The sequence below is a fragment of the Bubalus bubalis genome, chromosome 13, assembly GCF_019923935.1.
Source record: "Bubalus bubalis isolate 160015118507 breed Murrah chromosome 13, NDDB_SH_1, whole genome shotgun sequence".
Classification (NCBI taxonomy): domain Eukaryota; kingdom Metazoa; phylum Chordata; class Mammalia; order Artiodactyla; family Bovidae; genus Bubalus; species Bubalus bubalis.
Window position 1 is genome coordinate 61,078,537 of NC_059169.1, and position 27,840 is coordinate 61,106,376.

Below are 27,840 nucleotides of genomic sequence, written 5' to 3' on the forward strand. Positions count from 1 at the left end.
CAGAGTAGGACAAATACAAAGTAGCCCAGCCCAGGCCAGGTGAACCAGAAACCCTAAGCAGAGTCAGAAGTAAATCAGGAGGGCTTGAGTTATGATCCTTCAGCTGCTCCTATGGGATTGAGCAAAGGCACTCTCATCTGGACCCTCTGACACTTCTCACCTCTACTATCCTAAATGAGTCAAGCCACCCACACTGACCTAGTTCTGCACTGACTAGGGACCATGTTGACTAGGATTACCCAGGACTATCTGGGGTCTGGAAAACAGGAGTACTGTTAATGTGGATTATCATCATTATTAGATTATTATGTGTTAAGCTTAGATACACAGAATTTAGCCAAACTATACTTTAGATTCATTCAAATTCACTTAATTTTAGTTTGTTGGGCAAATTCTGCTACTCAAAGGAGACATCAATTTTTTTAAATGTTAATGAAAAAACTACAGATCATTGCTGGTAATCATCAAGATGTTGAATAGATTTCAATAATACTAGATATGGAATATTAAAGTAATACAGTCTTTCTAATGTATAGAGATCAAATAATTTATACACACAAGTAAAATATAAAGTTGCTTTTATCTTTACCTCTGTGTTTCCTAGTCATTAAAGAAGATGGGTAAATATAGTTATAGAAAAACTAGTTCTTAATAGGGTAGAATTTTGTGGAATTTATGGTAAATAAGTTTTTTATTTTCTTAAACCCCCCAAAATTAGATTCAATGACAAGTCCATATAAAGCAATACCATATATAATTTTTAATAACCATAAAAGCACCATTATATAGAACACTTAAAATAATGCTTCACAAAACATTAGAAAGAAGTTGTTGGCCAACAAGAAATAAAGCATACATCCTACATGGTCTTATCTGTGGTCTCACACCAAATTAATCTGATTCCAACCTGTTAAAATTTGATTTGGATTCATAAATTCAATTTTAATATAAGAACTGTAGTAGAACTTTGTCTTAATGCCTCACAAAACACTCAGACTGCTCCTTATAAGAGGAGCATGACTTTTCCTGTTTCCATGTGAGGACATCCTGGGATGCTTCATTCCTTGTACGCCCAAAACTTTGGAGCTGCCAACTGATAATACACGTTTATAGGAATAATTTTTAAAAATTGCTTAATTATTCCTCTTAAAAATTGGTGTTTTATAAAGGCAGGCTTGTTTTATGTACACTGTTAGCTCAACAGCCAAACAGGTTTATCCCTGTTATCAAACAGGTTTAACCCTGTTTGATAAAGTGGTAGTTAAAACACAAGATGTGACTTGAAACAACGACACTGATTTTCCTCAGTAGCTTGTATCGCTATTAAGATTTTAACAGATATTTCTAACAATGACACATCGCTAAAATAAAGGGATAATCTCCCAAAGTGTCTACCTTGAAGGACAATATTCCCTTAGGTGTATACTTCCTGATGGCTCAGACAGTAAAGCGTCTGCCTGCAATGCGGGAGACCCAGGCTCGATCCCTGGGTTGGGAAGATCCCCTGGAGAAGGAAATGGCAATCCACTCCAGGACTATTCCCTGGAAAATCCCATGGACAGAGGAGCCTGGTAGGCTACAGTCCATGGGGTCGCAAAGAGTTGGACACGACTGAGTGACTTCACTATATACTTCCTGATGTCGTCATCTTAAAGGAAAATCAATATCATCATTACAGCCACACATCTCACATTTTTGGATACACAGATAATCAAAAGTAGCAATGGCACTAAAAAATTGTTCCTGCCTACTATTTCTCCTCCATCTTTCCAACTTTCCTGATGGAGATGAATTTCCTGAAAAAATAGACTGCTTCAGAGAAAGGGCTACTGAAGCTTTATATTAAAAACAGTTCATTAATGAGCCTATGTGGTTGATTACGTTCTTGGGTATGTTCTCAGGTTTCAGTTTTGAATTAGTTCTTTCCCTAGAGAAAGGATTTTGTTTAATCAAATCGGCAGAATTCCCAGCATCAGACCATGCACATAGGATCACTTTAACAAATGCTTGTTGAAGAGGCATGTAACGACTTCTGCACAGAAACTCTCAGGCTTGACTATTTACACTGGAATTAGAGCTCTGACTACCACTGAACGGAGAATAAATACCAAAAATTGAAGTAAAAACTGATTTAGGAAAATTCAGAATGCCCATAAGAGAGGCCTCTAATACCCATGGTGACAACCACCCCTTCTGTTAAAGGAGCTCTCATTAGTGAAGCTGCCATGCGCCCTCCGGTGTGGGAACTCTGCGTAGGTGTTCCAGTACCCTGCACCGTTGGAAGGAGATGCATTATTCCTGTCCTGGTTTCTGTTCGCTCTGCTTGGTTTTTCTGCGTGCAGCACACTGTAAAAGGTAACATCATGTTCATACCGTTCTTTCATTCGGTGTATTTTCTCTCTTGGGACTCCATGAATGTTTCTTCTACGTGGAAAAAAAAATGTTTAGTTAAGGCAGCATATCAAAATGAGTTACATTTTACAAGTATTTGTAGTTTATAAGTCCTGTATTATTACACAGATATGCACTCCCTATTCTCAGGATGGAAATCTGACAAAAGCAAAACATCGTGTTAAGCAGTTATCGTTCAGCTCAACTGTTTTTCATGCGGCCCTGCACACCCGCAAACTACCCTGGGGCTAGCAAAGAGCCAAAACATCAAAAAATGCTCTGTTTCTGGAAATCTCAATTCTGTGCTTCAAAACATAAGACAGCACCATGAGCTCTTCTTATATGTTTGCCAATTTGTTATGCATATATCTATAATCACTTATGTCAGGCCTAGATACTTCTAGATCCTTATTAAAACAACATTCTTCAATTCCCATGGACATGAGGATCAACTGGGGATATAGTTTTGAAATGTAATTATCAGAGATTTCAACTAAGAATGGGGTCTATGAACTAGGACTTTTAAAAGTATTTATCGTATTATTTATTTTTTGGCTGTGGTGGGTCTTTGTTGCCACAGTACAGGGGCTTTCTCTAGTAGCGGGGCACGGGCCTCTCATTGCAGTGGCTTCTCTGTCGCAGAGAACAGGCTCTAGGTGTGTGGCCTCAGGAGTTGTGACATGTGGACTCAGTGGATACAGCTCCCAGACTCAGCAGTTGTGATACACGTGCTTACTGCTCTGCAGCACATAGGATCCTCCTGGACCAGGGATCAAATCAGCATTCCTTGCATTGCAAGGCAGATTCTCAACCACTGGACCACCAGGGATGCCCCATGAACTAGGATTTTAACAGTCACCTCAGCTGATTCTGACAGAGGTGATTCACACATCCCTTGGGAAACACTATCTGCTTGTAACCATAAGATGAATTAGACTTATTCCTAAAAAGTAAATTCTGACCTCACTGGTTACTTTGAATCATTGACATTACCAAATAGCACAGATGGTGAATTATCAGAACCCATGCATTCAATCAACAAGTTAGTATTATTTGGACATTTATTGCTTTACAAACTAGAAGCAGCATCTAGACCATAAATGAACCACAGACTGTTCAATATCTGAAGGTCTTTGTTTAGCCTAAGTGCAAAAACACCACTCACAAGTGCAATCCCATGCAGAGGAAAGTGCTTTTAAATGTCCATTAATGAAGAAGCATTTTAGCAGAATGTTAAATATGTCCTTTTTGAGGACCAAGTCCAAGCCAAGATTTAGCATTTAGCATTATATTAGAAACTGACCCCAAAGTAAAGTCTTTCACATTAATAATTCCAAAGTTATCAATTTCCAAGAATTACCATTTCTGGCCTGAAAACTACCATGTCCATTTCCAGCCTGAAAAGATTCTTTTGTTCGGTCTGAAATACCTGAAAATAGCAGGATACATAATGAGGAGCTAGAAAAACAAAGAAGTACCTTGCTAACTCTTGGACGTTGAATTTCCAGCGAGTGTCAGGTTCTCGGAATATAACTTCATAGTTATTTTCAAGTGCCTGATTTTTCAAAAGTACATAAAACATTGAAGACATGGTATGTATGTTTGGGAATGTTTATGCTGCCATTTAACATTTACTACAAATCTTTTCTAACATTCCTTTTGTTTAACCAGTAATTCAATTCCTTAATTTATGTTAACAAATACAGTTGGTACATATCCATACTTAGCCACACTCAGATTATATTATGGTTCCCAATGATAACTTTTCAGTAATTCTATCTACTATGTAGGAAAACAACAAAGTTCTTTGTTTTGAACCTTTAAAAAGATAGATCGTTGAACTAGTTTTAAATTCCCTGTCCATAGGAATGAGCAATGAATTCCAATGGTTTCCCAGAGTCCCGTATATGTGATTATCATAGGTTCACTGTCATCAAGTGCCTTGGCTAGTCCTCACAGCTTGGTTTACAAAGTGAGAATACCAGAGGCACAGAGCTTGGGAAATAAAAATGATTTCCACATACTTCACATATTCTTCCCTCCAAAAAGTAGCTCTCCCATCCATGCCACATAGTTTGGCTCAATTCACCGTGCCATATTTCCTTGAGTTTAGAAAATGATTACCATTTCCATGGAAACATCAAATGTTCTTTGCATTAATTAACTGACTACTACTTATTTTATCTCAAGTTGAACTTTCTGTTATGACTACTGTTTGTTGTGTTATAAAATACAGAATAAAATGGGCTAAGTAAGGGGATTTCCTCTTCATTCTTTAGATGGACACTTCTAATTTCAGAAGGATATCAAATATCATACGTGGAGAATATCTGGTTTCTGTGTCTTAGTAGTAGCTGTGGATGGCTGGGAAAGATTGTGCATGTCTAGAAATTAGAAAATAAAAAGTAAAATAACTTCCCTTAAGCTACTCTCAGTTAAGCCCTGCCTCTTGGTTCTGAGTTGTGCCTTAATTAACCTGATTCTTCATATCCCTGTCCATTTTTCTCCTAAGTGGATGTTTGATCCATGAACTAAAGTAACCACAAAGTTGATGCTCATTCTGTCCTACATTCAGCAAAGTCCCACAGTCTGGGCCTAAGTAAAACTGATGAAAGTATCTAGACAAAAGCACACCTCTATGTAAGCTACTCTGCCCAAAATATTAAAAAAAAAAAAAGGCTTAAAAACAAGCTGCCATGAGTCCAGTTTTAGAGATTCACTTTAAAATTAGCCAAGTAGGGAATATACTCAGCTGTTTTCTTCCTCTCCCTGTATGTTTGTGGATCTTTTCTCCTTATTACATGCAGTAAGGAATGAAAACATATTAGCACAAAAGATGAAATATGTCTGAAAAGTAGATCAGACATACTTCATAAGGAAAAATGTACACATTGCTTCATTCATCTGACTGTTCGGACAGTAGACGGCTGAATTGTTACCTTTATATGTGCATTTATATTTGTATTCTAATATCTTAATAGGGTTACAGCGTTACTCCTGAATCTGTTTTTAAACTAAGAAATTCATTGCCCTGGAACTCCCATGCAGCAGCAGCACCACACAGTACTGAAGTCCCCAGCGTGGCAAAGACAGAACTGTCCTAAGAACATCATCTACAGCTCCATTGGAGGCATCACCTAGTCCAGCACTTCTCAGCAGGTTTCAGCAGATGCTTCTACGTATGCCTTCCCTTAGGAAAACAACCAAGACAGAAATGCTGTCAAGAATTCAGACCAAGGGCTATTTTTAAAATGTATCCTGAGGTAGTATTAGCATCTCAGCAAATTTCAGCCATTGAACGGCAGAGAAACACTAAAATAAAACCTCTTTACCTGATTCCTGGGAGAACTACTATTAATGAATATGAGATCACAGAAGACCAAAAAAAGAAGAAAGAACAAATGTTTCAACTTTCTCACAAAATGTCCAGAACTGAAAATTCAGAATGATACTTCTTCCTACCATGACTGCATAGGGCTTCATTTCCCAGGCGTGGAGGTTGGTATTATCAATAATAATGGGGGATATGCCATTCCTCATTGCTTTTCTTGCTGCAACACAATGTTATATAACAGTGAACAACATGCAACAATCACAGAAGGGCGCGTGTACTCCATATTTTGTTATTTTTATTACAGGATGTCCTCATTACACAACTTTAATACTACCTATTTCAGAACCCATTATCAATAATTTTCTTTTTCCTGGAATCTAGGGAGATTACACTCTGGCATTCTGTTTGAGAAGGAAAAATGGCAGAACTTTAGATTAAGCTCCTTCCATAAATTTTTTTCATTTTGCAGGAGCTACAATCTATGTGCACAAGAGGATTTCCCAGGAGCTTGGAAAGGAATCTGTCACCTCTTTTCTGGTTCCACTCATGAGCTTCCTCCAGGAAGTCAGGATTGAACTCATAGGCACCATCTTCCCTGAAGAAAAAATCATCCGTGCTGAAAATCAGGGCTCTGGGAAAGTCGTGTTGCAACTGTCTGGAGAGTGGGGAAACAAGAGATTATTTTATGACTATGCATTTTCATACTATAAATCATTTCCTTCTATCTCTAACATTTAGCAGTTTATACTTGTGAGACCACCAGGTTTGAGTTGTTGAAATTCATTTTAAAAAGAGAGATTCTCTCTAGAAGGTATCGCTCCTTCATAGGGGTAAGGAGAGGGCTGAGAGGGGACTCTGTGTTGCCCAACTCTTTAACAAGTGCTGGTCACCACCGCGCTGATTTCTGCAGCTACCAGAACTGATTCTAGATGACACCCTGGAGGCTTCGCTGCAGGGGTGACAAGAGTGGGCACAGCCCTCACTGACATTCCTCTGTGATGCACCACTGCCCAAGTACCCCTGCTGCAGCCCCTTCCTGTACCCCCTTACCTGTCCTGGGTCCCCTCGCCTTGGAGCTCTGTTCTCCATAAGGACCCATGTGAGACACTGGTTCTTGCTGAGGTATGAAATGTAGATAAAAGTGATGTGTATGCTACCCCTAACAGGTACTTTAGCAGTGACCTAAACCAAATTCTAAAACCAGCAGGAGAAGAAAAGATGCAGATCCAACATTCCCTAGGCTTTCCTAAACTTCTATCACTCTCTCTGAATATGAAAATACCACACATAGAAAAAAAGAAAAAGCATCATGGAGTCCCCTCTTTAAAGCAGGAAAGAAAAAAAAAGCATATGAAGTTTTGCACAAAATAACTTCAAAAAGAAGATATTTCCACATGAAATCCTTATTCAGACTTTTTTGGGGGAGAAGATGGCTATTGTGCTAGACAGTAACAAAGTAAATCTCTGAGCCTCCTTTCCTCATAAAAACTGGGGATAACAGCACCCATCTTGCTAAGTGAGGATGACTACCTAATAACCTGGGGAAGCGCCTCGCGCAGTGCCCGACACAATGAGCACACGGTTCTCTCCCTTCTCCCTGCATGGCTCCCCAGTGTAATTCTAACTTCAAACAAATTGACCAGGCAGATACAGTCCATAACAAAACAGCCGTGCTCAGAATAAAAAGATATTTAAAAGCTGGAGGAAGGACTTCCCTGGTGATCCACTGGTTAAGAATCTACCAATGCAAGGGATGTGGGTTTGATTCCTGGTCCGGGAAGATTCCACATGCTGCAGAGCAACTAAGCCTGTGCACCACAACTGCTGAGCCAGCATGCCTAGAGCCCATGCTCTGCAACAAGCAGCCCCTGCAATGAGAAGCCCGCGCACTGCCACTAGAGAGGAGCCCCTGATTGCCACAACTAGACAAAAGCCCACACAGCAACGAAGACAGCGCAGCCAAAAATAAGTAAGATTTAAAAAAAAGAGAGAGAGAAAAATGTTGGAACATAACAAGAGCAGGAAATGTAAAAAGAAAACAGAACTATTTAGCTCTGTTTGTTCTTCTCTATCAAGAAGAATGCTCTTTAATCAGGAAAGAGCATAAGGCAGTGAAACCACAGATAATGAGTAAAGCACCTAAGCTGCCTGAAACACTTGGGTTCAGTTCCTGACTCTTCCACTACGGTCATGTGGCCTCTTTCCAAGCTTCTGTGTTCCTGACCGAAAACTTATATAATATCACGACCTATTAAACAGAGCTTCTAGTAAGGGTGAAATGAGGTGAGGTATGGGAAAACATTTTTCAAGAGGTAAGGTACTTTACAAACACAAGATACTGTTATTTTATTAGTAACAAATGAAGTCAGATTTTCCATCCAAAACTGTTTACATGCCATCGTAGTAAAGTGCATTGGAGTGTGTACACTCCAATGTAGGAGTGCTAGGAGCGATGGCAAAGAAAATGTGGCCATTTTAAATACACCACAGATACAGATACGGACACGAAAGGCAAGTATAAAGATCTGATAAAACGGATTTGCATAGTTTCTTTGTAAATGTCTTTTAACTGTAAAGATACTCAAACTGAAAAGCTCAAATCAGATATCCAAACGTTAACCTCCAGGGCAAACAGTTATTATAAAGACACCTTAGAAGAAAATCTAAGGGCAACACTAACTGCACTTTCAGGTGTGTGTATTTTATATTTGTAAATGCTCTACAGTTTTTGAATTATTTTCATCATTATCTAGTCTAAACATGAAAGCCTCATTCCGAGTTTAAATAATATTGTGTAACTTGTTTTCCTTATCTTTTGTGTACTAAGTTAAGCAACTCTGGATATTAGTTCCAGAACTTCTTCAATATCCCTTCTAAATCTGGCTTCATTTGTTTTCCTATTAAGTCTGCCACTTACAGCTTTGGTTTTGTCATTTTCAGAATGGAGTTTTTCTTTGCATAGACATAGCTCTATCTCCTCTTTATGGTTTATATTATCTACTAGAAGTTAATACTCTAATTTTTCATTAAAAAAAAAGACCTTTTAAGGCATGTGTTCAATTCACATTTTATTTGAATTCTATTCCCTTCTAGAAAGCAAAAAAAGAAAACACAGCAAAGTATCACCTTGTTTGCAAAATTTTGCCTTAGAGTAAAAGTTAAATTGTTCAGGACCACTATGAAGCTGAACCACCTGCTCACCATTTCCCAAGACACATGTGACCATAGCCTATATGGTCCTCCTAACAAACAGGCAGGAAAAATAGGACTGTTTTTCACCTTTACAACTCTAATGGAACTGAGGGACTGGAGAAGATCAAAGGGTGGACTTTTTTATCTTGCTGAATGATCGTTCCTTCAAAACTTGTTTTACCTTCACCTGAATGTTAAATCAGCACTGGCAGTCATGGTACATTTTGAATACTCAAGACTTAAAAGCTCTCCTAACTAAATGAAGAACTGATTCAATAGGCAATCCTGAGAGTCTCACACTTCAGTGGAAGCAATAAATACCATTCCCTAAGCTTCAGAAGTGACAAGCATAATGCCCCAGCTCTAGCTTTCTTTATGGTGGTCAGGAGCCTCCTGCATTAGGGAAATTGAGAGAATGAAAAAAGGGGGGGAAAAAAGACAATTACACCCACATAATTTTCACCTCTGCAGTGCCCCCCAAACTCACCTGACACTACTACTATGAGAGTAACTTAGGTTCTAATCTTGATTTCATAACATCACTCTTCTGTGTACTTCTTTTGTTTAACAATAGAGAAACATTTGAATATATTTAGATATCTATTAGTCACTCACCCACTCATTGACAAAGTCCAACATTAGTATGTAACTCTGAGTTGTACCCCTTATTACTGGAATTTTCCAACATGCAAAATAGAATAACATAATCATTCCCCATGTACCCACAGTCCAGCTTTAACAATTATCGTTATATGGCCAGTATTGCTTCATCTGCTTCATACTTCATTTCACCAAATATCTTTTCAGTGTTCAAATTTCCCTGATTGTCTCATAAATCAGTTCAGTTCAGTCGCTCAGTCGTGTCCGACTCTTTGCGACCCCATGAATCACAGCACGCCGGGCCTCCCTGTTCATCACCAACTCCCGGAGTTCACCCAGACTCACATCCATCGAGTCGGTGATGCCATCCTGCCATCTCATCCTCTGTCGTTCCCTTCTCCTCCTGCCCCCAATCCCTCCCAGCATCAGAGTCTTTTCCAATGAGTCAACTCTTCGCATGAGGTGGCCAAAGTACTGGAGTTTCAGCTTTAGCATCATTCCTTCCAAAGAAATCCCAGGGCTGATCTCCTTCAGAATTCCTACAATTGGTTTGTTTGAATCAAGAGCTAAACCAGATCCACGCTTTGCATTTGGTCCCCACATCCCTTAAGTCTCATTTATTCCATAGTTTTCCCACTCCTTTTTATTTCCACCTAAACTTTCCCCCCACAACCTTTTACATTTAGAAAATGTTCAAACCTATAGAAATAAGTTGAAAGAATACTATGAACACTCCTTACCCTCCATTATTAACACTTTTGTTAACAATGTTGTTAACGTCTTGCCTCATTTATTTTACTTCTCTCACATGTGTATTTTTGATGTACCATTTAAAAACAAGTTGCAGACATCATGATACTTTGTTCCTAAATGCTTTATCAAGTATCTTCTATAAATAAGAACATTATCCTAAATAATCACATCACAACTTAAAAACTGAATTATAAATTATATTATAAATATATACTATACATAAATTATATACTAATTTATATTACAATTTTATATTACAGCTATTTATAATGCATGCATGCTCAGTTGTGTCCAACTCTTTCTGACCCCATGAATTGTGTAGCCCACCAGGCTCCTCTGTTCATGGGATTTCCCAGGCAAGAACACTAGAGTGGGCAGCCATTCCGTTCTCCAGGGGATCTTCCCAAGCCAGTGATCGAACCAGGATCTCCTGCATTGCAAGTGGATTCTTTACCTCTGAGCCACCAGGGAAGGCCTTAGCTGTTTATAATAAGCAATGTTAATAGATTTTTAAATTTAAAATGTCCTTCATGGTACGAATAATATCTTCACAGGTTCAAGTACAGCATTTAGTTATTAACGTCTCTTTGGTGTCACTTAATCTAGAACTGTCCTCATGCCTTCTTTGGTTTCCCTTTTTTTAAAAAAAAAATTACTTTTAATTGAAGGATAATTGCTTTACAATATTGTGATGGTTCCTGCCATATATCGATGTGAATCAGTCATAGGTATATACATGTCCCCTCTCTCTTGAACCTTCCTCCCTGCTTTCCCTTTTTGAAGAATCCAGTCAGTTGGCTTGAGAATGCCCCACATTCTGTATTAGCCTGGTTATTTTCCTCATAATTAGATCCAGATTAAACATTTGTGGAAGGAAAATACAGAGGTGATGTTTGCGTACCTGACTGCACGTGATGACCGTCTGTACCATCCTGCTAAGTTTATCACTTGGCTAACAGGTGGCATCAGCTAGTATTGCTCCCCTTGTGATACTACATCATGTTGGGGTGGGGGTGGGGAGTTGATGTAACGAGAGGCCCCGTATAACATCCTATTCCCCAACAACCTTTCCCTCAATGAGCTTTATATTCATTGCTGATCACTGCCAAGTGAGTTATTACACTGGGAATAGCAGAATACTTATTACTTCATGTAATTTCTTCTGTATTTACTAGGTGGCATTGTCTAGTAAAGAAGAGCACTCTTCCCTTTCCCCTTTTAATAATGCTTACCATCGTCATTCTTTATGAGGCTCAAATTGTCCCAAATTTGCCAAGCAGGTGCCCCCTCAAATTGGTTCCTGTGTCCTGGTCTACACCAACCTTAAAAATATTACTTTTCCTTTCTAATTAGCAAAGTAACACATATTCAAGGCAAAATATTTTGGAAGAGAAAACTGCGAAACAGGAGAAGTTCCTATATTCCTCAACCTAAAAATAATTACGAATATTTTGATTGTCTTTCCAGGAGATAGAATTTTTTTTTCTCATCTGATATTTTGTTCCATAAAAACAGAAACATAATGCAGAGAATATCAACTTCTCTTCACTAAACTTATTTCCACAGCAACTATTTCCCACCTCATGAAGTATGATTCTATGCCATTATTTTTTTAAATTATTTTAATTGGAGGCTAATTACTTAACAATATTGTAGTGGGTTTTGCCATACACTGACATGAGTCAGCCATGGGTGTACATGTATCCCCTATCCTGAATCCCCCTCCCACCTGAGAGAGTCATTTCCTAGACAAGTTGATAGGGAGTCTAGGGGTCCCCAAGGAGAGAGGGGTCTCCAAATGGAGGAAATAGCCTGCAAGTGTCAGACATTTTTATCTCTCTTAAGCGGCAGGAGGAAACAAACTAGCAATATTTTTTCCTTCTCTATACAAATTTAAAGAGAGGTTTCTCTTAAAATACTGTGTTGCCATAATGACACCTGGTTTCGCCTGAAGTTAGCTATTCTTGAGCCTAGAGATAACCAATGCCTTTTTCTTATGGAAATGTTTGTCTTAAGCTATGCTAATATACTACGCCTTTACCCCAAACTCTGTCTCCAAGTCGGTTTCACCTCTTAGCCAAGAACCTACTTGACAAACCAGTATGTTATACTCAGATATTGTTCCCCTAATCTATGTAGATGAAACTATTTATATGGTGGTCTGCCCTTCTTTAAGATTCAAGTTAATCATTTTATGGCCCAGGATAAACCATTTGGTGCCATTCTGAATTTTAAGACATTCCTTTCTTTCATTAACAGACTGCTAGTGACTATATAACATCCAGCTGAAGACTAGCAGGAAGGTACTCTTTCTGCCCCCTTCTGATGCCTATGTCAGAAGCTTTCTCTATCTCCTTTACACTTTAATAAAACTTTATTACACAAAAGCTCTGAGCGATCAAGCCTCGTCTCTGGCCCCGGATTGAATTCTTCTCCTCTGGGGGCCAAGAATCCCGGTGTATTCGCGTGATTCAACAACCTCCTCTCACACCTCCCTCCCCATCCCATCCCTCAAGGTCGTACCAGTGCACCGACCCTGAGCACCCTGTCTCATGCATCAAACCTGGACTGGCGATCTATTTCACATATGATAATGTACACTGAAACATGTATATTCTCTCAAATCATGCTATTCTCTCAAATCATCCCACCCTCACTTTCTCCCATAGAGTCCAAAAGTCTGTTCTTTATGTCTGTTTCTCTTTTGCTGTCTCACATATAGGGTCTTCGTTACCATCTTTCTAAATTCCATATATATGTGTTAATATACTGTATTGGTGTTTTTCTTTCTGACTTACTGTGTATAATAGGCTCCAGTTTCATCCACCTCATTAGAACTGATTCAAATGTGTTCTTTTTAATAGCTGAGTAATATTCCATTGTGTATATGTACCACAGCTTTCTTATCCATTTGTCTGCCAATGGACATATAGGTTGCTTCCATGTCCTAGCTATTGTAAACAGTGCTGTGATGAACACTGGGGTACATGTGTCTCTTTCAATTCTGGTTTCCTCAGTGTATATGCCCATCAGTGGGATTGCTGGGTCATATTAAGACATTATTTTTGATGAGTTATTCATATGGATGAACCATAATTTACTTAACCAATACTCTGTGGTCAGGTATTTAGTTTGTCCCCAACTTCTTTGATTCTCAGCAAGTTTAAGTATTTTTCCTTATGTGTGCTGCTCATGTAGAGATATTCTTTTGTGAACTGCATTTTCATGTCCTGTGGTTGTTGATAAAACCTCCTTATTGTGAGGTTTATGGCTAAATTAATTTGTAAAATCTTTATTAAGTACCTCAATTTATTTTTAATTTTGTTTATAATGAACTCTAACATACAAGTCTCAATTAACAGAACTTTTCTTAGTCACATGAACTCATCTTTTACGTTCTACTTTCTGTCTTTGATAACACATTTATAACAGTCTTTCCCAACCCAAGATTATGTAAATATTCATCTATGTTCTATTATATTTCACTCCTCAATCCATCTAAAATTTCAGCTTTTATGTGGTTAAAACAGAATGAAAATGGATCCCTATGTCAAGCCACTAATAAAAACCTGAAATGGATTCAAGACTTAAATGTAAGACCTGAAGCATAAAACTCCTAGAAGAAAGTGTAGGGGAAAATCTCCTTGACACTGGTCTTGACAATCAGTTTTTAGGTATTACATCAAAAAGCACAAGCCACAAAAGCAAAAAGTAGTAAAAGAGGCTACATCAAACTGAAAAGCTTCTACACAGCAAAGGAAACAATCAACAAAATAAAAAGGCAATCTACCAAATGGCATCACCAACTAGAAGGACATGTGTTTGAATAAGCTTGGGAGTTGGTTGTTGGACAGGGAAGCCTGGCGTGCTGCAGTCCATAGGGCTGCAAAGCATCGGACACAACTGAGCGACTGAACTGAACTTACCAAATGGAAGAAAATATTTCCAAATCATATATCTGATATGGGATTAATAACCAAAATATGTAAATAACTCATACAACTCATTAGCAAAAAAAAAAAAAAAATCCAATTAAAAAAAGACCAGAGGATCTGAAGAGACATTTTTCCCAAGACATACAAATGGCACACAGGTACATAGAAAGGTGCTCAACAGTGCTAATCATGAAGGAAATGCAAATCAAAATCCCAATGAACTATCACCTCACACCTGTTAGAATGGCTATCATCAGCAAAACAAGATATTAAAAGTGTTTATGAGGATGTGGAGAAAAGGAAACCCTTGTGCACAGTTAAAAGGACAGTAAATTATTGCAGCCTCTGTGGAAAACAGAATGGAGGTTTCTCAACAAGTTAAAAATAGAACTACCCTGAAATCTAGTAATTCCACTTTTGGTTTACACCCAAAGGAAATGAAAACAGGATCTTCAAATTATCTGTATACTCCCCATGTTTACTAAAGCATTATTCACAATAGCCAAAATATGAAAACAAGTGTTTGGCAGTGGGCAAATGGATAAATGTGGTAAATATATGCAATGGGATATTTTTCAGCCAGGAAAAATAAGGAAATGCTTCCATTTGTGACAACATCAATGAACTTTAAGGTCATTATGTTAAGTGAAATAAATCAGACAAAGACAAATGCTATATGACCTCACTTATATGTGGAATCTAAAAAAGTCAAACTCATAGAAACAGAGTATAGTGATGGTTTCCAGGGGCTGAGGGTGTGGGAAATGTCGGTCAAAAAGTACAAACTTCCAAGTAAAAGATGACTAAGTTCTGCGGATCTAATGCACAGCATGGTGGTTACTGCTAATCCTGTATTATACACCAAAAAGCTGCTGAGTAGATCTTAATATGTTCTCATCACAGAAAAGAAATGGTGATTATGTGACACAATGGAGGTGTTAGCCAAGACTACAGAGGTAACCATTTTTCAACGCAGGAAGGTATCAAATCAACACACTATACAAGTTAAACTTACATAATGTGTCAGTTACACCTCAATAAAGCCTGGAAATAAAAAAAAGACAAGTGAGTGGCACACATGGATTAAAACCCAGGCTTCTGGCCTCAGAGCTTTACACTAAACAACTGTAACTGAGTGTCATAAAATAAACCACAGTTATCTTCTTTCTCTAGTGACACTGAGGTTGTCTGCAATCTTCTGTACCATAAACAAAATTTTCAGTGAACATCACTGTGCCAATCTCCTTGTGAATATGTAGAACATCTCCTGAGAGTATATACTCAAGTGGAATAGAAATGGAAACATTTTAGGTTTTTTTGAAAAGTAGAGCAGGTGTTATTTAAAATTTCCTTTCAGAAAAAAAAAAAAATTTTTTTTTCTGACAGAATATATGGTCCATGAAGGCAGGGATTTTGTCTTTTTTTGTTCAATGCTCTACTCTACATGAGACATACTAGATATTTGGTAAGTGTATATGAGTCCAAGAAGGCAATGGCACCCTCCTCCAGTACTCTTGCCTTGAAAATCCCATGGACGGAGAAGCCCGGTAGGCTGCAGTCCATGGGGTCACTAGGAGTCGGACATGACTGAGCAACTTCCCTTTCACTTTTCACTTCTATTCTGGTGAACTGTAGACAAGTCCTGGAGAAGGCAATGGCACCCCACTCCAGTAATCTTGCCTGGAAAATCCCATGGACGGAGAGGAGCCTGGTAGGCTGCAGACCATGGGGTCGCGAAGAGTTGGACATGACAGAGTGACTTCACTTTCACTTTTCCCTTTCATGCATTGGAGAAGGAAATGGCAACCCACTCCAGTGTTCTTGCCTGGAGAATCCCAGGGATGGGGAAGCCTGGTGGGCTGCCGTCTATGGGGTCGCACAGAGTCGGACACGACTGAAGCGACGCAGCAGCAGCAGCAGCAAGTGTATGAGTGGTTCTTAAATATCAGGTTTTGTTGCCTTAATTATGCAAACTTTGTATAGGGTTGAAAAGAATCTGTGAGAATTTCTATTTACTCTTTATGTGTTGAGAATTTTACCAAAACCTCAGGTTTATCCCCAAAGGAGACTGGGAAAGAGCATTCTTCCTAGACTCCAGTACTTCCTCTAGATGTTATCGGAATCTTCCCCAATGACTTTAAGCTGGGAGGCAGGAAACAGGTTCAGCAACTCAGCAACCTGAGGAGAATGGGGAGGGAACCATAGCTGTAAAAATCTTGAGCCTGATCAAGGTGTGGCTGATCTTCTTGGTGCTGCCAACTGCAACGCCAAGGCTAAGCCTTTGCCCTTAGGCAGATGGAGCTCAGCCATCACCAGCTTCATGAACGCCGCCAAGCCACAGGGGCTAAGGGCATTCCAATGAATAGTTCCCAGGCCATCCCAGGTTCACTCTCATCCTCACACCTCTAAAGCAGGGCATGTTTATGAGATTCCAAACCAGACTCCTAGTTAGCCCTCATGTGCCAGAGTGGCTCCACTGCACTTTCCAGCAGAAATTCCTTTCAGTGTCTTGCGTGTGAACAGCAACTTTCCAGAGAATTCAGCAATGCTACAGGTTTCTCCTGTGTTTAATGCTTTGCTGGTCAACTCAGTCATGCTCCGACGAGAAGGAATCACGTAATAACATGTGGGTTCCTTACCCTGACAGTTGAAATACAGATAAACTAAGCTCTTTTTATCAGAGAAGGCAATGGCAACCCACTCCAGCACTCTTGCCTGGAAAATCCCATGGATGGAGGAGCCTGGTAGGCTGCAGTCCATGGGGTCGCTAAGAGTTGGGCACGACTGAGCGACTTCACTTTCACTTTTCACTTTTATGCAATGGAGAAGGAAATAGCAACCCAATCTAGTATTCTTGCCTGGAGAATCCCAGGGACAGAGGAGCCTAGGGCTGCCGTCTATGGGGTCGCACAGAGTCGGACACGACTGAAGCGACTTAGCAGCAGCAGCAGGAAGCTCTTTTTATAGGGTCTTGACAAGTTTTTTCATTACACAACAGATTGAAATCAACCTCATTACACTTTGATCAGGTCACTCTCACTAGCCTCTTCCTTTGGTGCAGAAGAAAAAGGTCTGATTAGAAATAAGGAGAATTTATCCACTATGACCTTGATCAAGATATGTAACTTCTTGAAATAATGCCTTCTGCAGCAATATGGACAGACCTAAAGATTATCGTACTAAACAAAGTCAGAAAGAGAAAGACAAATACCAAATCATATCATTTATATGTAGAATCTAAAATAACAATACAAATGAACATAATCTATGAAAAAAAAAAAACAGATTCACAGACATACAGAACAGACCTGTGGTTACCAAAGGGGAAGGGGGAGGGGAGGGAAGGAATGGGAGTTTGGAATTGGCAGAGGCAATTATGTGTAGGATGGATAAACAACAAGGTCCTACACAGAGACCTATATTCAATATTCTGTGACAAACCATAATGGAAAATAATGTGAAAAAGAATATATACATATATATATGAGTCACTTTGCTGTACAGAAAAAATTAACACAACACTGTAAATCAACTATACTTCAATACAATTTTTAAAAAAAGATATATAACTTCTTAGAGTTTAGTGTCTTCAGCTTGGACTAGATGAACTCTGTGAGAACTTCCTGATCCTTTCCTGAGATTTTCCTATGAGAATATTCTTCCCCTTTCATTTCTTTCTCTATTTCTACTGCTTCTCTAATCGTAACCACACCTATGACATTACATGGCCCAAATCCAGTAGGATCTTCTTCCCATACCCCAGTAGCTCAAGGACTATAGTGGTGGTGATTCCCCTTTGTTACCTTTCTAGTACATGACTGAGAAAAGACACTGCACTGTGTGTTCTTACTCTCTGTGATCACAGGTAGCATATATAGTCCTCTTTCTTCCCAACCTTCAGAGAGAGGCACTGCAAGGACTCTCAGCATTGGGGAGAAGAGATTCAGGAACCACCTTAGGAAAAAAATCACTAAAAATATAAAAAGTCAGTAGCTTCTCCAAGTAGACCTGAGTGGCTAAAAATCTGAGATGGCACCTGCCTGATGCTCTAATTTTCATACACACAGACCTGGAATACTACAGACTCTCTATTTTGACCTTGCTTTTACTTATGAGAGCCCTAGCCTCATAATTAAAAACACCATGGTCCAGAGCACTGTGGAGCAAATATGCTCTGGGGTCTAATTACTCACTACTTAGTTAACCTAACTAATCCCCTCTTCCCACTGCTTCTCAAATTTTTTTTAAACTGCATTTGGTTTAAAGTGTACCTTCGTCCCCATCTCTGTTCTATCGTTGCATCACATCAGGAAAGCATCCTTTCACCTCCTTGGACAGCTCTGGTGCCAAGAAATAATGAAAACTTATTTCTCTTGATGGAAAATTCCAAGTCGTCCAGACATATGAATAAGGAGAAAAGACAGCTGTCAGTGAGCATCCTTTGAGCCTACTGAATCCATATCACAAACCATTTTTGATGGTGCCAAAACAAACATTGCAAAGGATGTGTGTCATAAAGCATGGTCCCCAGGCTTTGCTTTGACTCAAACTTAAAGATTTAAAATGCATGAACTGACTTAAGGTTAAGAACTTTTAATTTTTCAAACAAGGCCATTAAAATTAAAAAAAAAAGACTACCCTGAACTATTGCCATTTCAAAAGGATGTTTTAGTCATATATTCATGTAAGGCAATATTATTCTGTCACAAAGTAATGAGATTCTGACACATGCTATAACATAGATGAACCCTGAAAACATTAAGCTAAGTGAAATAAGCCATACACAAAAGGACAAATACCATATGATTCCCCTTTCATAAGGTATCTAGAGTAGTCAAATACAGAAATAGAAAACTGATCAGAGGTAGGTTACCAAGAGCTGAGGCGAAGGGAGACGCATTGCTTAATGGACAGAGTTTCGGTTTGTGGTGATAAAATTTTTTTATAAAAGACAGTGGTGATGACAGCATATCACGTAATTAATAGCACTGAATTGGACACACTTAAAAACGGTTAAAATGTCCTCAAAGGGGGGACATTACACACACGCACAGAAGAAAGCACACAAGTAAACAGAAGTCCACAGATGTTTTCACTGAAGTCAGAGGAAAGAACAGGTGCAGATCCAAATGAGTATATATCAGTTCAGCTGTGGAAACAAATAGTTCTGGATCACCTGCTGAGGGTAAAAGGGTCTTGGAATTGGAATTCTATTTCTTCTCTCAATCCTATACTTTTTCATCCAGCTTTTTAGCATTCTCCGTGGTCTGGCCGTGGGGTTACCTAACCAACACACTCAATATGAACAATTCACTGCAATCAAGCCCTGCTCCTCGTGAGCCTAGAACACTCAGGTCTTTCCCATCTCCATCTTCTTATGTATGATGCTAATCCTTTTCCTTGGCTTTCTGGTCTTCAGACATCCTCCTGGTCTTCCAGGGCAGCCTGAGAACCACCTCCACATGGAAGAGACTAGCTCTTCCCTAATTATCCTATCCTCCTAATAACCATCCTCAGTGACTCCACTGGCCTTGACCACCACCAGCACAAAAGAGGCTACTTCCCATGAGACTTTACTTACCCGCAGCAGTGTGCTGGTTACTATCTTCCATTTTTTAGTCATATGTAGGCTCCTTCTCTCAACCTTATATTATATATACCTTATTGTACTTAGTCACTTAGTCGTGTCCAATTCTTTGAGCCACCATGCACTGCAGCCCACCAGGCTCCTCTGTCCACGGGAATTCACCAGGCAAGAATACTGGAGTGGGTTGCCAAGCCCTCCTCCTGGGGATCTTCCCAACCCTGGACTGAACCCAGGTTGCATTTCTGGCAGATTCTTTACCATCTGAGGTGTTAATAGTCTTATCAGTACTTAGGAAATACTTCTATTGTTGACTAGTGAATAATTAACAATAGTTGGTATTTATGAAGCCCACACATTCTTACAGTGCTTTCACATTCATAATCACAGGATAATTGTTTTTTTAATATAAATTTATTTATTTTAATTGGAGGCTAATTACTTTATAATATTGTATTGGTTTTGCCATACACTGACATGAATCCACCACGGATGTACACGTGTTCCCCATCCTGAACCTCCATCCCACCTCCCTCCTCATCCCACCCCTCTGGGTCATCCCAGGGCACCAGCCCTGAGCAACAGGATGATTGTTTACCACAGTATCTTAAATCCTCACAATAAACTAACCAAAGGAATATTAGCTCCATTTTAATGAAAAAGAACCTGAGGTGTTCAATCAAATGATCTATACTAGTTCATAGGCTAATAAAATGTAATAAAATAGTTCATAATTAAACAATTAATAGCCCTGAGTAATTAAAATCAGTCTCCTTACAGATTAAAAAAACTTCCTTGTATGTCCAAACCAAGAATAACCGTAGGGAAGCCCTTTATATAAAAAGTACTTATTTACTTGGTTATTTAATAAATGCTTCATCATACAACCTATGTCTATCAAGCCAAGTTATTGAATAAAACTACTTGCAGCTAACTTAAAAAGTTATTTTCACCTTTAAAAAGTTTGCAAACTTTTTAATGGAAAAAGTTGAGAAAAAATGAGAAAGTCAGGGGCAAAAGTCTGTATTCTACCCACTGCCTAAAAATCAACTATAAATACTTATCTTTTTACACATTTCTTAAAACAAAAAATGGAATTTTTGTGTATATTAGAACATAGATGTCAAACGTACATCTATGTTTTCATTAATAACACGTGACTTATAAGCCAATCCTCTATTTTTGTACACTTAAGTTGGCTCACATTTTTTTCTAGGACATCAAAACTCTGTGCTGAACATCCCTCTAATCTCATGCACTTGTCTGGTTATTGCCTTAGGATGAATTCCTGGAAGTAGAGTTTACAGGCCAATGACAATAACCTATTTTTGAAACGCTTTTTAAATGAAATAGAGGTGATAAAACACATATAGCAGGGAAGCTAATTTTTTAGTACTCTGATGTACTTAAAAATTTTAAGGCAGATAAAAACTTCAACTGTTTTTTAACATGCCCATAGAATTTAAATAGATGTTTTCCACATTCCAGTCCCCGCGAAGTGTGAAAACATACAGATGAAAAGCACAGAAATCTAACATTGATTTGGGACACCAGACAGAGCCTAATTTCAAAAGCATTTTTATTTTTTTAATCAAATGAGAAATGATAGTTAAGTAGAAAAAAAGATGAACCTGCATTTGTAAAAACAGATCTCCTCCAATTTTTTTTAGTTTTATTTTCCTGATTCAAGAAATACATGTTCATTATAGAAAATTTGTAATATACGTAGAATAATAAAAATATGAATTTCCCAGAATCCAACAATACATAAGATAGCCTTACAGTTTTTACTACTTTCTTACCTACGTGTATTTTTTTTTTTAAAACAATGTGCAATCCTCCTTTTCTCCCCACAAATGGCCTGCGACGTTCTGCATCCTCACTGCAGGCCTCTCTCCTTGCTGAGCTGTGGCTTGTATCCTTACCTGCTCTCCTGATTTCCATGTAAATACACAACCCACCCCAAAGCAGGGCCAAAGTTCTGTGTTCTCAGAATTGCCCATGTCCAGCCTATCAAGAGAACTCAAAACGTCAGCTCCCAGCTGCCTCCTTCACTTCAGAGTCAGGCTTCTCCCCAGGAACACCATGAAGATGATCTCAGCTGGTCAACATCTTCAGCAGAAATGAACACCTCTTAAAATGTATACAGCGGTTTAAGGTTTAACAAGTTGTCTCACACAGATGTAATCCTCACAGGAGTCCTCTGAAGCAGATGGAGCAGATTTCCCTGTTTAACAGGGAAGGAAACTGAGGAGTTGAGAGCACAGCTATTCCATGGCAGAGCTTGGATATGAAGCCATAAATTAGGACTTCCCTAGTGGTCCAGTAGTTAAGATTCTGCACTTCCAATGCAGAGGCACAGGCCCGATCCCTGTTCCAGGAACTAAGGTCCCATGAACCATTGGGTCCGGCCAAAAAAAAAGAAAAGCCATAAATTGACTCAAAGTTCAGAGCTCTTTACCTAGCCATTAGTAACAAAACACTTTTAAGTCTTACAATTAGAAATTAAGAGCTAGAAAGATCTTCAGTAAATCATCTAACCTAATCTCTGTCTTACTATTCACTTATAAGGAAAGTAAAGAACAGCTAGGTGACTGTCCAAAGTCACCAATTGTTTTGTGACAATGAGGATCTAAAGGCAAAATCTTCAGACTTCCAGGATAGTGCACATGGCAGCCATCCCTAGAGAGACGTTCTTTAATAAGTTGGTCTCTTATCTGGTGTCTTCCACTTAGCCAAAAGTCAACCAGGAATTAAAATCTTAAAAGTGTAGATGTTAGAGCCAGAAGGGACCTTAAGATCAACCAGGCCAACGCACTAGCTTTGGAAATGAAGAAAGTTGAGGCCCAAAACACACCACTTCTGCTGTTCAATTCTGTGCACCCTGCACTCACCATATTACTCCTCTCTGGGTAGCTCGAAACAAAATCTGGCCAAAGACATTTATTCCCTTCTTGGACACAGTGTGTGAGAGGCCACAGATCAGCAAGGCCAAAGTAAAACTGAACAGGGTTTGACTGCAAGAAGTATCTGGTTGGTAACAGATGTACCCACCATGACTGTATCATAAAATAATCAAGGTCTGCCAGGTTCCAGGAAAGCTTCCCCATTCTCCACTCAGACAGAGAAAAGACCTATTGAAATGTGTGTGGTTCTTAGAAAAGGGTACCAATGGCCATTTGGAAGTCACCAGTCCCTTGAATCTGTGAAAATGTAGCAATAAGGTTTTGCTAAAGGCAAATCAGCCAGGAATCCTAATTAAAACTGGCAGCACATCCCCAGGGCTGTCATCTTTCCCTGACCCTACAGGACCCAGCCCTTCCTCCCACGTTCCTTGTGTACCATTCAAATCCGCTTCTGATTGTACGCTGCCACCTGGATTCTTTTTCTAAGGCTCCACAGTTCCACGGCCAGCCCCCATGATTCTACAGCTAGCTAGCCTTATGTCTCTGGTGAGATGGAAAGCTCTTTGAGGGCCAGGGACCACTTCTACTGAACACATACTACTGCCAGACACTGCGCTTTTGCAGGGTAAGATATGGCCCCCACCTTCAAGAAACTTACAAGATAAACAAAACCATGTGCAAAACTGAGCACAGCCGCAGAGGTGTAAACAGGAAGCGGAGGAGCCCAGAGTACGAGGATAACAGACTTGAGTCTTTAAGCGCTGTTGTAATCAGTTAGAGAAAGGGCAACGGAGGGGCAAGCCAGGCAAAGGCAAACCAGGCAGGCGGGCCAGCGTCAGCAAAGCCAAGGAGAGAAACAGTTCAACGCTGCAGAGTGGTGGGAGTTGAGGCTGGAGCGGCAGGCCTAGCAAGGTGGCCAAGGCAACAAGCCCGTGTCATTCACGCTGCTCCGGTACGGGGGCAGCTGACGCAATTCGCGGGTAAACTAATTTGGGCGCCTTGGGGACAGTTGAAAGGCTGTGTCGGTGACGGCCTGCGAGGCCACGCGACCCCCTCCCAGGGGCACCTGTGCGCCTTCGCAGTCGCCAAAGCACAGGCGGGGCTGCCTCCACCTGCCAGATATTCTACACGATCGCGCGCCCTGGCCCGGCCCCGGCCCCCGGCCCGAGCGTCTCTGCTCTGGTTTAAAACGCCTGTTGACGCACTGTGGCGGGTGCCTGCGCGCCAGCGGGCGGCCCGGCGGTCTCCTCTGCAGTCGCCATCGGGCTTTCCCAAAGAAGGCTGCCCATGGGCCCCCGACCCCAGGCTGCGAGAGTGGGGGAGAAGCCGTCCAGCCCCGCTGACGGGGGTCCGCGCGGGGGGGGGGGGGGGGGCGGTGCCATGGGGGCTCGCGCCAGGCGCGGTGCAGACCACCGTCCTCCCGCGAGGGCGCAGCCTGGGAACCCACGGCACGGGCCTCCGTGTCTCAGGCCCGCGGCCCGGCCGGGAACCGGGTGGCCCGGCTTCCCCTCGGCAGGCGCGGGCTGGACCGGAGCCCGACGGGGACTCGGCGCGCGGCGCATCATTACCTGGCCAGTGTAGTTTTCCCCGAGCCCGGGAGGCCTCGCAGGAGGTAGAGCTGTTTCCGAAAGCTGTGGCGGCGCGGAGGTGTCCCACGCGGGGGCGGCGGGGCTGGCGGCCGAGGAGGCGGTGGCTGCTGCCGCCGGAGGCTCAGCCTCCCAAAGGATTCAAGAAAACTCTCCTCCATGGGGTGGGGGCTGGCGGCGAGAGCCCTGCGTTCCCTTTCCTGAAGTCACGGTCTTGGCCAAAGCTGTTGTTTTTGTGGCTCTCCGGCCATGTGATAGATGGAGGGGCGGGCGCTCGCAGCCCAGCCCCTCCTTCCCACCCTCCCGAACCGCGCTGCGTGGGAGGGGTCGTCCTTACCTGGAAAGCCGGGGACGCTGGGAGACTGACAACCGGGAAAACCTCGGCGACGACCTCCACTCCCCTCCCACTGCCCACTCTTACCTCCAGCCCGGCCCGTGCCTCCCTGCCCCTGTGGCCCTGGGCCCACCAAGCGGGACACTGGTCACTTGCCCGGGCCGCCCGTGTGGAAGGCAGGCCTTCTGAAAAGCCCTACCCCATCCCACCGCCCACTAGGCCTTGAAAGTGAAATAATTTTAGTTGAGGAAGAGAACGTGAACAGCATTTTGAACAGTAACAGTAAAAACCATAGTCTCCCCCAGTTTGTGAGCACCAATATCTGGCTGGTGTCCCAGTGGCTAATGCCACTCTCCCAGGACCTGTATAATTCTGCCCCCCTCCACCCTTTTTTTTTTTTTTTTAATTCTTCTTTATCAGCCGGCCAAAAATATTTTTAGAAAGCTTTGTTGCTTCTACATAACTTTAGAAATCTCTTCTTTAAAACAAGGCACCCCTTAAAACTCAGACAGATTTATGAACAGTAGTATAAACTAGGCCTCCTGAGAAAGAAGGGTTACTGCCCAGGTACACGCTTTGTTGCCTGAAAAGACATGGTCTCCCCAGAAACTATTTCAGCTCCCCAGGGAAAGGAGCAGTCTACTGACACTAGAGAGAAGCATCTAGAATTGAGTGCTAAGTTCCGGGAACTGGTGAGCACCAGTTGGTTGATCACCACAGTACCTTCCAATATTTCACACTCAAGAGTGTGATAGAAAGATCCTATTTTCTGAACTAAAATCCAAGAAGCGTGGACTGAAATAGACAGTATTGAAAATTAACACCATCCTGGAAAAATCCCAGATATATGGTGGCTTGGGCTGTAATAACCATTGTAAAGCAAATACATTTTGTTTCAGGCAGCTAAGGTATGAAAATTTTGAAAAGGAACTGTGAAGAAAAGCAATTTACTTCTAAAACAAAACCCAGGAATTGCACAATGAGCTCTGGAAGGCACTCTCCAAGTAGGGAGGGGGTCTATGCTCAGAATTTCACCTTCCTCTTGGGGTTCTACTAGGGAGGGGCAGGGGAGGACAGGGCGGTGAGCTACTCTCTCTTGACATATCCCTTCCCAGCATCTGAGCAAGGATTTTTAGCACTGCTGAGAAACACTGAAATTTCAAAAGCTTCTCTAAATATTAGGGGAAAACCATAAGGAACAGAGACTATAGATGAATCATAAAAATAGTGATACTTATCATGTATGTATCCTATCATACTTCTATGTATCCTAGAATACTTCTTACAAGAACTTTTTGCCCAGCCTCAAATACTACCTTTTCCATTCTATACTTGTGTTCTCTAATACAGGAGTCACAAGCCACACGTGAAATATGACTGGTCCAAGTGAGATTGGGGCATCCCTGGTAGCTCAGCTGGTAAAGAATCCACCTGCAATGCAGGAGACCTGGGTTCCATCCCTGGGTTGGGAAGATCCCCTGGAGAAGGGAACAGCTACCTACTCCAGTATTCTGGCCTGGAGAATCCCATGGACTGTATAGTCCATGGAGTCGCAAATTGGACACAATTGGACACAACTGAATGACTTTCACTTTCACTTTTCACTTTCAAGTGAGATTAAAATACATACTGAATTTCGAAGGTTCCATATGAAAAAAATGAAGTAAAATATCTCAATAACTTTTATATTCATGTGTTGAAATGATAGTATGGTGAGTACATTAGGTTAATATATTATTAAAATTAATTTCATCTGTTTCTTTTTGCTTTTTAATGTGGCTAGTAGAAAAGTCTGAATTATGTATGTGGCTGACATATTTCTATTGGACAGTGTTGCATGCGACTTCTGTCCATTTCCATTTCCTTCTGTAAAGCGTGTCCCAGGCAGCATGGATAGGGCAGCAGGACACACAGCTTTGGGGACTAGAAGTTTGGGCACACTGAGACTGCAGTGTAGGGGGCAGCTGGAGCAATGAAGGAGGTCCTGGGAAATGTGAGTGTGCTGTTAGAAGAGAGGTCTGGAGCTGGAGGCAAGAGCTTTGGAAATTCCTGCCCTGTGAGAAGATGGAGAATATAACAGACAGCTGAAGTTGGGACTCAGGGATCACACTTAAGGACTGTGCCCCCTCCCCACCAGCAAAGTGGATCTGTTGAAAGAAAGTACAAGGGACAGACAGAATTGAGGAGAAAAAGGCTGGCAGTATCTGAAAGTGACCCTAGACACTTCTTTCTCTTAGCTCTCAGATTTAACTAGTCAATAGGCTCTGTTTTCCCCAATTTATTCCTCAGAACCACAGTTTGTTTAAAGCTGTTTGTGTATCTGTTTCTTCCCACTAGACTAAGTTCAAAGGCAAAGACAGCGTCACCCTTGTCACCCCCAAGAGCTAACACAGCATCTGACGTTCAGAGGTGCTCAATAATTGTATATGGACCTGAACTGCCTTCTCAGTAAATGAGTCTGAGCATGGGCTTTACTAAAGATTAAGACTGAACAAAGATAAGGACAACTTCAACTGAGGAGTAATGTAAACACAGTCAGTGACCACATCAGCAGTTCTGAGGGTCACAGTACTCTCAGATAACGTCTACAGTCAGATCCTCACTGCCCTAACAAGGTGGCAGCCTCAAGAGAGGAGGGCTACCCCAGGTCAGAGGATCCCTGTGATTAACACTCCTCCATGCCCTCAGTTCATCCAACCAGGTTTTTCAGCTCTCAAGTTCTATTCTATTTCTCTAGAATGTGATGACCAGCACAATCTCACTTTGCTGTCCTACAAACCATTGCTATGATGAGGTAAAGAAAATAATCTTAGAAGTAGTTTTTGGCAAGCAAAGAAACATTCAAATCTTTCTCTAATTATTACTGCTTAACAAGATGTGGAAAAACAAGGGGGTACACAGGAAGAGCTCATGGAAACCTGAAATTTAACCCTTGAATCTACAGTTCCAAATACTCCACAATTGGGAATGCTTAAATCAGCCCCAGGTTTCTCCCCTGGAGATGCCATATGGCAGAAAGTCTGAAACCAAGATGAAGCTTCCAAAGCGGTATAACCAAAGACCCTGTAACAGAGGAGAATCATTTAAAATAGAGGTAGTAGCTTCTCAATTCTATGTCCTTTCTTCCCCTACCAGAAGCTTTTATCTGATTTCCCTACCAAAAGTTTTGATCTGAATTTTTACTCAAAAACATGTCTTATATACATTTTTACCTTGTTACATATA

General features: G+C 40.9%; 2 protein-coding genes across 18 annotated transcripts in view; both read right to left on the reverse strand.

The window, feature by feature from the left end:
* Positions 1 to 737: 737 nt before the first annotated feature.
* Positions 738 to 27,805, reverse strand: N4BP2L1 (NEDD4 binding protein 2 like 1). 5 transcript variants are annotated; one of them, XM_006070662.4, is made up of 5 exons: positions 24,264 to 27,786; positions 6,253 to 6,380; positions 5,854 to 5,942; positions 3,870 to 3,946; positions 738 to 2,424 (listed from the first exon to the last, which is right to left on the reverse strand). In XM_006070662.4, exons 1-5 carry the CDS (start codon positions 24,440 to 24,442, stop codon positions 2,166 to 2,168), a joined length of 732 nt encoding a protein of 243 aa, XP_006070724.1. In that variant the 5' UTR covers positions 24,443 to 27,786; the 3' UTR covers positions 738 to 2,165. The 5 variants fall into 5 exon arrangements, with proteins under 5 accessions (XP_006070724.1, XP_006070725.1, XP_006070726.1 ...); XM_006070663.4 differs by having other exon boundaries at positions 2,219 to 2,424; positions 3,752 to 3,946; positions 24,264 to 27,805; XM_006070664.4 differs by lacking the exon at positions 3,870 to 3,946 and adding an exon at positions 3,752 to 3,820 and having other exon boundaries at positions 2,219 to 2,424; positions 24,264 to 27,788.
* N4BP2L2 (NEDD4 binding protein 2 like 2) overlaps positions 3,752 to 27,840 on the reverse strand; it is an 88,483-nt gene continuing 64,394 nt past the window's right edge. For 9 of the 13 annotated variants that reach the window (XR_006544089.2, XR_006544088.2, XR_006544091.2 and 6 more), the window contains 2 exons: positions 18,477 to 18,577; positions 6,007 to 6,380 (listed from right to left, as the gene is read on the reverse strand). The gene's annotated coding sequence lies outside the window, so the exon portion shown is untranslated. Of the gene's footprint in view, positions 3,821 to 3,869; positions 3,947 to 5,853; positions 6,381 to 18,476; positions 18,578 to 27,840 lie in introns of those variants that run through there. The other 4 variants (XR_006544086.2, XR_006544090.2, XR_006544087.2 and 1 more) reach the window with 4 other exon arrangements.

Bases quoted from the DNA above. Each gene is read 5' to 3' on its own strand.
- N4BP2L1 (XM_006070662.4), bottom strand. From the start codon at position 24,442: ATGGAGGAGAGTTTTCTTGAATCCTTTGGGAGGCTGAGCCTCCGGCGG. The intron at 6,381-24,263 runs GTAATGATGCGC...CCCACTCTCCAG, and splicing joins GGGAAAACTACACTGGCCAG to ACAGTTGCAACACGACTTTC. The intron at 3,947-5,853 runs GTAGGAAGAAGT...TTGAAAAATCAG, and splicing joins TGAAGCCCTATGCAGTCATG to GCACTTGAAAATAACTATGA.